This window comes from Liolophura sinensis, chromosome 6, assembly GCF_032854445.1.
Source record: "Liolophura sinensis isolate JHLJ2023 chromosome 6, CUHK_Ljap_v2, whole genome shotgun sequence".
Lineage (NCBI taxonomy): Eukaryota > Metazoa > Mollusca > Polyplacophora > Chitonida > Chitonidae > Liolophura > Liolophura sinensis.
The window spans coordinates 76,578,842-76,591,110 of NC_088300.1; the positions used below are offsets into that span (position 1 = coordinate 76,578,842).

A 12,269-nucleotide genomic window follows, 5' to 3' on the forward strand; every position below is an offset into this window, starting at 1 on the left:
CCTACATGTACTATTAGAATGTTTTTTAATGTCAGATTATTGGAAGGGGCAGCTTGTTTTTCTGCTTTATCATACCAGATTATGGGAAGAGGCAATTTGTTTTTCTGCTTTATAATGTCAGATTATTGGAAGGGGCAGCTTGTTTTTCTGCTTTATCATACCAGATTATTGGAAGAGGCAATTTGTTTTTCTGCTTTATAATATCAGATTATTGGAAGAGGCAATTTGTTTTTCTGCTTTATAATATCAGATTATTGGAAGAGGTAATATTTTTTGCTGCTTTATAATATCAGATTATTGGACGAGGTAATATTTTTTGCCGCTTTATAATATCAGATTATTGGAAGAGGTAATATTTTTTGCTGCTTTATAATATCAGATTATTGGACGAGGTAATATTTTTTGCCGCTTTATAATATCAGATTATTGGACGAGGCAGTTTGTTTTTCTGCTTTATAATATCAGATTATTGGAAGAGGCAGTATGTGTTTCTGCTTTATAATCAGATTATTGGAAGAGGCAGTGTGTTTTTCTGCTTTATGATCAGATTATTTGAAGAGGCAATTTGTTTTTCTGATTTATAATATCAGATTATTGGAAGTGGCAGTTTGTTTTTCTGCTTTATAATCAGATTATTGGAAGAGGCAATTTGTTTTTCTGCTTGATAGTATTAGATTATTGGAAGAGGCAGCTTGTTTTTCTGCTTTATCATACCAGATTAATGGAAGAGGCAATTTGTTTTTCTGCTTTATAATATCAGCGTATTGGAAGAGGCAATTTGTTTTTCTGCTTGATAGTATTAGATTATTGGAAGAGGCAGCTTGTTTTTCTGCTTTATCACACCAGATTATTGGAAGAGGCAGCTTGTTTTTCTGCTTTATCGCACTAGATTAATGGAAGAGGCAATTTGTTTTTCTGCTTTATAGTATCAGATTATTGGAAGAGGCAGGTTGTTTTTCTGCTTGATAGTATTAGATTATTGGAAGAGGCAGTTTGTTTTTCTGCTTTAAAATATCAGATTATTGGAAGAGGCAGTTTGTTTTTCTGCTTTATAATATCAGATTATTGGAAGAGGCAGTTTGTTTTTTTGATTTATAAGATCAGATTATTGAAACAGGCAGTTTGTTTTTCTGCTTTATAATATCAGATCATTGAAACAGGCAGTTTGTTTTGCCGCTTTATAATATCAGATTATTGGACGAGGCGGTATGTGTTTCTGCTTTATAATATCAGATTTTTGGAAGAGGCAATTTGTTTTTCTGCTTTACAATATCAGATTATTTGAAGAGGCAATTTGTTTTTCTGCTTTAAAATATCAGATTTTTGGAAGAGGCAGTGTTTTTTGCCGCTTTATAATATCAGATTATTGGAAGAGGGAGTTTGTTTTTCTGCTTTATAATATCAGATTATTGGAAGAGGCAGTATGTGTTTCTGCTTTGTAATATCAGATTATTGGAAGAGGCAGTTTGTTTTTCTGCTTTATAATATCAGAGTATTGGAAGAGGCAATTTGTTTTTCTGCTTGATAGTATTAGATTATTGGAAGAGGCAGCTTGTTTTTCTGCTTTATCATACCAGATTAATGGAAGAGGCAATTTGTTTTGCGGCTTTATAATATCAGATTATTGGAAGAGGCAATTTGTTTTTTTGATTTATAAGATCAGATTATTGAAACAGGCAGTGTGTTTTTCTGCTTTATAATATCAGATTATTGGAAGAGGTAATATTTTTTGCTGCTTTATAATATCAGATTATTGGACGAGGTAATATTTTTTGCCGCTTTATAATATCAGATTATTGGACGAGGCAGTTTGTTTTTCTGCTTTATAATATCAGATTATTGGAAGAGGCAGTATGTGTTTCTGCTTTATAATCAGATTATTGGAAGAGGCAGTGTGTTTTTCTGCTTTATGATCAGATTATTTGAAGAGGCAATTTGTTTTTCTGCTTTATAATATCAGATTATTTGAAGAGGCACTTTGTTTTTCTGCTTTAAAATATCAGATTTTTGGAAGAGAGGCAGTGTTTTTGCCGCTTTATAATAACAGATTATTGGAAGAGGGAGTTTGTTTTTCTGCTTTTTAATATCAGATTATTGGAACAGGGAGTTTGTTTTTTCGCTTTATAATATCAGATCATTGAAACAGGCAGTTTTTTTTTGCTTTATAATATCAGATCATTGAAACAGGCAGTGTGTTTTTATGCTTCATAATATCAGATTATTTAATAATTTCCAGATGAAAACATGGGTGTAATAGGATCTTGGCATCACAACTGAATGTGTTCACTCAATATGTAACAAAGAACAACCCTGCAATGATTAGAGAGTTACTGAAGAGAGCAAGTCACAAAATTAAGTGTATACATGTACACAAGTAATGATGTTCATGTAAATGTATTTAGATGAGAACTTTCCGTGTTTTCTTTTTTTTTGTCTTGGAATCATTATAATAGTAATTTTGATGTAATGTTTAATGCTGAATCTTTATATTTTTGAATTTAAGTATATTGTACAAAATGTGAACTCCGTGATGATGGAGACATGAAACCTTTTTTAGTATGTGATGAAGAAGAATTTATCAGCTTTATTTCAGGCTGTGGTAAGTATTTATCCAGTCTTATATTCCAGTGATTAAAATTTAGTTAGTTTTAAATGTTACAGGTATTAGTTGATAATTGCAGTATAGTTAACTATACATTACATGTATATGATTGGTCTCTTTTCACAGTATTCACAAATTGGGAGACCAAAAACAAGTACAGAGTGAGCAACTCCCTGGGTCAGCAGGTGTACTTTGCTGCTGAAGGTGAGTCAGTAGGTGTATTTTGCCGACGAGGCTCAGAGTTAGCACATTGTAAGTGCATGTACTTCACAGCTGAGGGAGTCAATAGGCTTACTTGATAGCTGAGGCCAGGTGAGTCAGTAGGTATACTTTCCAGCTGAAGATGACCCAGTGGATGTAATTTTGTACAAATGAGGGTGTCAGTATGTGTTCTTGGCAACTGATAATGGCCGGGGTGTACAGTGTAGGTGTACTGTGCAGCCGAGGATGAGTAAGTAAACGTACAGTACAGCCAGATCCTAACCATCATTCCTACAGCCATTGTGGCTGAAGGATATGCTGACGGTTGGCTCATGGTCAGTGTATGATACGCCGACCATGCGCCTTCATACGCATACCTTGACGCGATCCTCCGGCTATTTTACGCGGACCCTCGGCTGAACATTGGCAAACTGTTGGCCCATGATCATCACATGTTTTAACGCTAAATACAGACCCATTTCTTGTAGACCGTCCTGTCTGTTATGGACACCGTGACGGCTGGGAGCATATTTACTTTCACTCGAATTTTGCACAAACTTTGAGTTTTAATACATATAGCTTACTGTTTGGGATCCCTACTGTTTTGATCTCCCACCCGCTACACAGTTTCCTTCATTACTGGGGATTCAGAATTGGAAATGGACCATTCTTTGGCGTATCAGTAAATTTATCACAGTTTCATGTTGGATACAAAATATGCGCAGGAATATTTGGCTTTATTTTGTGATGTGTCTCAGCCTGCGTGCTTATATACACTTAAAAGACCTCTATTGAAAGTGTATATGTAATGAATGGTATTGGCACATCACACAAGGCGTAGAATTTATAAAATTCAAACCGCTGACATGTATAAAGGTCAGCATGTTAATATGTTTTTCCCTTTAATCTTGAGCCCCTAAATTGTATCCTCAATTTCACAATTGTGGATCCTATCGTTTATTAATTTTTAGAAGCACAAAAACATGTTTATTATAAGACGAGTGCAATCATATTTAGCCTTTATATCCATGTGAAGACATACTATGTAGGCCCCATGCCTATATATGCATCCTAAATCTTGCATAAAATAAAGCTATAAAATGTATTACATATGTTGAGAACATTCCTCTTCCGGTCCATGTATAAATTATGAAAATACGCCAAAGAAAGTAAAAATCAAAACCAAAGATTTTTGGTATCGGTAAAAAGAAATCTGTGAGCGCAGTTTCAGTGTACATCTGATGTTACATGAAACTCCAGCAAGTGAATGAATGTCCCAAAATGATATTCTGACCATGGCGCCACCATGGACAGATTATTGACAGGCCGTGAGCTGACCCTACGTTGGTGGTCAGGGTCCGGCCAGGATTGGGGTATAGTGGGTGTATGATACATGGGCCATCCATCCACAATGGGCTTAGGATCGATGGTTAGGATCCGGCTGTACTGTACTTTACAGTGGATGAGGGTGGGAGCAGTAGGTGTACTTTGCAGGTGAGAGTGAGTCTAGCTGTAGCTATACTTTACAGCAGATGAAGGGTTGGTGCAGTAGGTGTACTTTGCAGGTGAGAGTGAGTCTAGCTGTAGTACTTTACAGCGGATGAAGGTGGGGTCAGTAGGTGTACTTTGCAGGTGAGAGTGAGTCTAGCTGTAGTTGTACTTTACAGCGGATGAAGGTGGGGTCAGTAGGTGTGCTTTGCAGGTGAGTGTGAGTCTAGCTGTAGCTATACTTTACAGTGGAGGGAGGGAGCAGTTGGCCTACTTTGGAGCTGAGGATGGGGGCCGTATGTGTAATTCACATTTGCACGAGGAAGAGTAAGTACAGGTGTATATGTACCTTGCCTTTGAGGCTTACAAATGTACATGAGAGATAGATTCGAATAATCCCTCAGAGCATGTCTTGTATTTGCTGACTGACTTTGCTGACTGACTCTCTGCCAGTGTATACATGTACTGTATAGTGGATGTGTACATGATGTCAGTATTTCCTGGCAATGTTATCATGGCTTCAATTCTCAGAGTTTCACTCATTTTCATGTACACAAAACTGATTCAAGTGGCAGTAAGTAAAATATGCTGTGTTTTGACAAATGATTTAACTTAAGGTTTGATCTGTACAAATTTCACTCTCAGTAGCATGTAAAGGCAATTATTAAAATGACACATCTAATGGCCTCTTATAAGAAATTAGTAAAACTTGACAAAAATATTGTAAAGTGGCCATATAAGGTGGGTGAACGAATTGGAATAAAGCAAAATTTGTGACTTGAAAAGTGCTGATCTTTATGTCAAATACAGAATCTGTCTCAAATTCTGTCTCTGGTAAATGTTAGTTGTTTATATTGACAGAGTCTGACACATGTATGAGACAGTGTTGTGGGCCACACCGAGGGTTTGTCATGCATATTACAGATAACCTGGGGCAGGTGAGACAGCGTTTTCGCATTGAAAACTTTATAGTTGTTGAACTGCTTCATTATGCACATGCAGACTTGCATGGCACTGCGGTGAATCTAACTGCCATGTTAACCATGTATATAACAAAACTGCTACATATTACTCTCCACACTTACTACATGTGCATGTATATTTCATCAAATAATCATGTATTTTGCAGCCTCTATTTGTGTGGATTTATTGTGCTCAGTTTAGAGCCCCAGTTCCCCATATACCATGTACATGTTTAATTAACCACAGGTATATTATTGTTGTTATTGAGTTATGTCCCTTTATCTCTCAGTACATCAAGCCTGTATAACTGTATGACGGACTTCTCTTTTTACATACTTGTGATATTATTAATACAATTGCTGGCTTATGTCAACTCAGCAACCATAACTTTTAAGTTGCATGTTAATCAGTTTTCATAAAATTTCTGCCTAATAAGCATCAGGTGTTTTTTCTGACATTTACTTAGGTACTGCTGCAATATTTATACTACATGTAGTTTAACTAATTATGATGATGGGCATGCAATTTTGTCGAATGCATGGAATTGGTTTATATTATGGTTGGGTGTGACTATTTTTCCATCAGTTATATATTAATTCACATGGCTCTTAATTGTTATTACTACTGACACAATACCCTAACCACCTTCAGTAATTATGAACAGGTATTTAATTTAATGATTTTCAAGAAGCAGAGCTAGCAATGACATGTCTGTGGAAATACAGTATCAGATCACAGCCAGGTGTATACTTTTATCTTTCAGTTCTGATCTTGATTTGCTCTTTTGACACCATACTGACAAAGACACAAAGATGGCTGATGACCCTTGTAAGGACATTGCATTGCACGGTACATGCTATATGTTACTGTATATTTTGTCCACGCTGTTAAGCTGTGTGTGTTGGTTGTGCTGCAGGAGGTGATCCGAGTGACCCGAGAGTTCAAGTGTTGTACAGGCTGTGGCTGCTGTGCTCATATTGATGGCTGTGCCTATACCGTCACGGTAGAAGCTCCACCGGGTCAAGTTGTCGGATATGTTAAGCAACAGTAAGTTCAAAACTTTCCCTGTGTGACAGCTATAAAGACATACTATAAACAACAACAAGTCCCAAACTTTTCCTGTCACAGCTATAAGGATGTGCTATAAACAACAGCAAATCCAAAACTTTCCTTCCTCCACAGCTAAGGTTGTGTTAAAGAGCAGTAAGTCCAAAAATTGCCTTCTGTCACAGTTAAGGTTGTGTCAAACAGCAATTAGTCTAAAACTTGTCCTTTGTCACTGTCTAGGTTGTGTTAAAGAGCAGTAAGTCTCAAAATTGTCCTCTGTCACAGTTAAGGTTGTGTCAAACAGCAATTAGTCCAAAACTTGTCCTTTGTCACTGTCTAGGTTGTGTTAAAGAGCAGTAAGTCCCAAAATTGTCCTCTGTCACAGTTAAGGTTGTGTCAAACAGCAATTAGTCTAAAACTTGTCCTTTGTCACTGTCTAGGTTGTGTTAAAGAGCAGTAAGTCCCAAAATTGTCCTCTGTCACAGTTAAGGTTGTGTCAAACAGCAATTAGTCTACAACTTGTCCTTTGTCACTGTCTAGGTTGTGTTAAAGAGCAGTAAGTCCCAAAATTGTCCTCTGTCACAGTTAAGGTTCTGTTAAACAGTAATTAGTCTAAAACTTGTCCTTTGTCACTGTCTAGGTTGTGTTAAAGAGCAGTAAGTCCCAAAATTGTCCTCTGTCACAGTTAAGGTTCTGTTATAAAACAGCAGTAGACATATGTGTTAGCTGCATTGATAATTAATTATATGCATTTTTTGTTTAGGTTTACCATGTGGACGCCAAAGTATTCTGTGTTGAATGCCTCAGGCGACCTGGTGTTTAACATTAAAGGACCTTGCTGTATCTGTCAGGGTATATGCTGCACATGGGACCAGGAGTTTAAGGTATCAGTGAAATGCCTGAACACTACGCCTGTGTGTCTCCACGATTGTTGGCTCAGTGGATGTTTAGGGTCATATGGTATATGGCAGTGTTTCAGTTTCCTTGTGGAGCTTTTTGTGCAGTTCTGAATATCACACATAAGAAAGTTCCTCAGTTACTTGCCACAGGCTGGTGGTTTACTCTCAGCATTTTAATACTATTCCTACACCAACCGCGTGTAACATTAACCGTTGCCCTAAAGTATTCTAGAGAACCTTGTGAGACAGTATTACATCAATCAATCAGTCTTTAATGCAGATAATATTTTGTAATGTTATCGTTTTAAACAGTAAGGAAACAAAACAAGTAAAATATGTATTTTTTTTCTCTATTTTGGTAGATATTCTCACAGGACTGGGACACAGAGGTCGGGAAAATCAGCAAACAATGGACTGGGCTACTTCGGGAAATGTACACAGATGCTGACAATTTTGGTATCAATTGTAAGTGAGTTAAGTTCATTAATCTGTCTGGTACGATTGCTCATGTACAGTACACAACATACCAGACAGAAACAAATCTTCTACTGATTATTTTGTCACTATCATACCTTAAAAAAGTCTCTTCCACCAAGGTTGGCATAAATGGTAAGAAAGCTTTTTATACATTTTACTTGTAAATTAACCTTGTGTTGGATGTGTAGAACCTACACGTACAATGTAGATTCTTGTATGAATTATTAATAACATGCTGTATCTTTGTGTCTGTGGTTGCTTTAGTTGTATTGCAATGTGTTTATGCACGTAATAGCTTGAGTCCTGGATTGTACTACTAGTATATTGTTTTCAGTCTAAAAACTGGCTCGTGTTTAGATTGTTTAACATATTCTATCATGGCCAACCATTCCTTCCCAGACCAACCATTCCTTCCCAGACCAACCATTCCTTCCCAGATCAACCATTCATTCCAAGACCAACCATTCCTTCCCAGACCAACCATTCATTCCAAGACCAACCATTCCTTCCAAGACCAACCATTCCTTCCCAGACCAACCATTCATTCCAAGACCAACCATTCATTCCAAGACCAACCATTCCTTCCAAGACCAACCATTCCTTCCCAGACCAACCATTCATTCCAAGACCAACCATTCATTCCAAGACCAACCATTCTTTCTAACACCATCCATTCATTCTAACACCAACCATTTATTCCAACACCAACCATTCATTCCAAAGCAAACCATTCATCCTAATGCCAACCATTTATTTTCTCACCAACCATGCTTGCAACACCAACAATTACTTGCAGCGTCAGCCATTCCTTGCAGCACCAACCAGTGAGCTACGTCAGGGCTCTCATAATCCTTGTTTAATAATTACAGGAAGTCAACATAATCCCCATGCATGCATGTCAACATAATCCCCATGCATGCCAGCAGTACTGCATGGTAACTCCTGTATCTGAAATAATATTTATTGTTTTATAATGAATACTGATGTTATTTTTTATTTAATTGTTTTTGCAGTTCCCATGGACCTAGATGTTAAAATCAAGGCAGTTTTACTTGGAGCAGTTTTCCTAATTGTAAGTCAGATACTTCTCTAATTTAATTTTCGAGGCATCTGATGCCTTTATTGGGTATCATGCTAGTGCAGCACAGTGACCGAGGAGCCTCTCACCAATATGATTGCTGTGAGTTCAAGTCAAGATCATGCATGGCTTCCCCTATTGTGGCACACCTGCATGTGCCATCAGCTTGCGGATGGTCATGGGTTTCCCAGGACTATGTCTGGTCTCCCAACATAATGCTGGCCGTCGTTGTATAAGTAAAACATTTTTGTTAAGTTTAAAATGTATTCATTAATGTTAGTTAAATGTACATTATGCCTTTGTCTTTTTACCTTTTTCAACCCATATACTTGTATGTCCTGGGCTTTATTATGATAGTTAAATAGACATGTACAGTTATGACCTTTTTAGTATTGGCACTTTTTTTCTTACATTCTCTTTTTTTTCTCCCAGGATTTTATGTTCTTTGAGCAGAAGCAGAACAACAACAATTACTGAAGATGATATGGTTAGAGGAAAGAAGAAGCTGCACTTGTGTAATATCTTACCTGTAAAAGCTCGGATTGGGGGTGGGTTGGGGGTGATGTTGGGTGGGGCATACACGAGAACTGGGGTGGAATCTAATAGTGTTACATTAGACATAGGACATAGGGCACAAATTCATGACAATCAACTCTTATACAAAATGATTTAGCTGGTCATGACAATTGGTATCATAATTTATGTAAATATGGAGCAATGATGTCGGTGTATAAGGGATTAAGTTCATCCGTAGGAATTTGCTCTCCCTATATTTAGGCTGATATTTGAGGTATTGTATAGGACTATAAACAAAAGTAACTGTGATAAAAACTTTCTCAAAATTTTAATGAGGCAATATACTATTTATATGTGTTTTTAGCTTCTTGTTATGAAGTAATCGAGGTATTGTGAGTTTGGCGGAAAAGTGGTTTTCGTGTGGGTGTTGGTGTCTGAGTAAGGTTTTATGTTTTATGTTAATTGAGTTAAGTTTTATGTTTGGGTCTGCTAATCTCACAGTTTTCACATCATCTTTATGAAAGTTGGTGTAAATGATTTGATAAACATGATTTCAACATTTACTCATTTTGATTGGGGATGTTTGCACTTTTATTCAAATTATCATAAGTTTCCCATAACCCTTGTTATAAAGCAGACGGTTAAAACAGTTGCCTATAACTAGTGCTATAACCGGTGTTTTTAATGCTTGTGTATTGATATACTACATACTTTTATCAGTGGCAGTTATTCAGAAATGAATTTATGGTTTTTGCAGTAGACATCCTTCGTAACGATTTATTGACTTGGAATATTATTTGAAACTTATGGTGACTAGTGCTGAAAATATTCTAGCTGCTAAATAAAGTAGGCAGACCTACTGATTAGAGGCATTCAATACCTGTGCTGTTAGAACATTTTAGATATTCTTAAAGCACAAATTAAATAAGTAAATGTTTTCAGTACGTGTGTTGTTACATGTCAGTACTGGTATGCAAGACTATACTGATGACCTTGACCTTGTGATGCATTCCAGAGAATGTAGTTAATTAACATAAAGATGAGGTGTATATAACTTTACATTGTCATTTTCTAACATTGTTTTCCATGTGTATATAATATATTATGAATATAAATAAAATTTGATATTTTGAACCACATTTTAGTTTAATTTACATGACCAATGCTGATGTACACAAAAACCTTATTCGTGGAATGGGTTACATAGTACATATTAAGAGTCTTAGTGTTTGTGTTTATATTTTGGCTGTTTTAATTAGAGCGCAGCATATTTTTGTCTTGGTCCATGTACTTGTATCATAGCAAAATCATGAGATATTTACAATGTACTTGATTCCAAATCCTGATTGTTTTGTATAAAGAATGTTGTTGTTCTATATGTCATATTTGTAGTAGATAAATAATGATATTTACTTAAAACTGATTCAAGACATTTTCTAGAAATCATAATTTTTGAAGATTTTAAGGTATGCATACATCAGCTGCAGGAATATTCGACTGTGTACCAAAGAGTTGATTTCCTCTACGGTAATGAGCGCTGTAAGGCTTGTGATCTCAGTTTTATAGTTAACCATACTAAACCTAAGCCTTTGTACAAGTTTCACATAGAACTTGTGTAAGTTTCATGCTTTACAAAGTAAATGTAACTGAAAATTTGTAGTTGTTGCCTATGTAACTATTTCAAATGTGACATACATAGTTTGTTCCGAAGTACTTGCTCACCCGGTGAGTTGCTCATATCCTATAACTGTGAGTGTTTTAACTAGATGTTGCACACATCTAACTAATCTGGTCGGATGCAAAGCGGCTCCGATTATGTGCAACAGTAGTATAAACAGTTTTATCAGACCAGTCACGTACGTGACGAGCACCATGATAAACTCACCATTGAGGATTTACTGGGGCTGCCAACACCGGAGTATGCACATAATTGTAAGCCTCCCACAAACTCTGTACGAAATTTGTGTCTAAAAAATTAAAGTAGATGTAAATAGAAATTGCGATTTTCCCGCGTTTATTGTTTAATAATTAAAGTATAATTGCTGTTCAATGATAAGTTTAAATTTTGAGCTGTGAAAAAAGTTTGAAGCTCGGTAATATACCTTGTTTGCTCCCTTCAACGAAAAACGCCATACAGCAGTATTAATTCGTGGGGGGGGGGGGGGGGGTGCGAGGGAGACATGACTGATTGGGCATATGGTGCTTTCCTTGAATTTGTAGTACACATGCATTACATGCAAGTGCGAATTGGCTATGGACGGGGGCTTTGTGGATTTCCCTATTCCACCCTCCCATGTACTCTTGTAGCACAATAAACCCTCGCTGAAGATTACTAGTTTTCCAATATTGTATTGGATATTGTATGTACATATCCGTGCCTCACCCATTGGGCTTTGTCTCAGTAACTTTCCAAACATCAGTGTTTACTCGGAGCACTCAAGTTTCGTCCATTCACCCGTAACGCAGACCGCCATCGAAGAACTTCTTGGGTATGGATAACGTTAAACAACTGCCTAATGATAAACTGAATCCTCTGCACTTCTGTCCGTGATCTTCGAGCTTAGGGCTACCGTTTATTTCTAAAACAATACTTTGTATTAAATGAACGTATCGCTTGGTTGGGTTTTCTTCAAAAACTGTGCTCACTTCAACATTATTCCCCCCAGATGAGAGTTATATCCGTGGTAACACAGGGACTCAAATTGTATAATCTTTTCCTCACTCTACACAAACTTTTCTTTTTGAGTCGTTTAAACTCAGCCGGATCATTAAGAATCGAGATTCTCTGGCTTTGTCATAGTCATGAATATACATGTGATCAGAAGCCTTTTTGCCGTTTGAAAATGAGACATAAACATTACAAAACACAAAATAAGCTGCACAAAAGAAGTCTATTGATGACTACTGCTTATAATTGACAAGTAAAAGAAATATGCCGTTTTATTCGACAAAAATTCCGCGTATTATACATGTATATCGCATTACATGTATGTCCTTC

At 36.6% G+C, this 12,269-nt stretch overlaps 1 protein-coding gene across 2 annotated transcripts in view; it reads left to right on the forward strand.

Moving 5' to 3' along the window:
* Nucleotides 1–12,269, forward strand: part of LOC135469260 (phospholipid scramblase 2-like) — a 34,330-nt gene that overhangs the window by 6,808 nt on the left and 15,253 nt on the right. Inside the window, exons 5-11 of one of the 2 annotated variants that reach the window (XM_064747861.1) lie at nt 2,729–2,806; nt 5,153–5,229; nt 6,171–6,301; nt 7,065–7,185; nt 7,563–7,665; nt 8,691–8,749; nt 9,188–9,303. In XM_064747861.1, the coding sequence (XP_064603931.1) occupies nt 2,729–2,806; nt 5,153–5,229; nt 6,171–6,301; nt 7,065–7,185; nt 7,563–7,665; nt 8,691–8,749; nt 9,188–9,232 (614 nt within the window). In that variant the 3' untranslated portion in view covers nt 9,233–9,303. Of the gene's footprint in view, nt 1–2,728; nt 2,807–5,152; nt 5,230–6,170; nt 6,302–7,064; nt 7,186–7,562; nt 7,666–8,690; nt 8,750–9,187; nt 9,304–12,269 lie in introns of those variants that run through there. The other variant, XM_064747862.1, reaches the window with a different exon arrangement.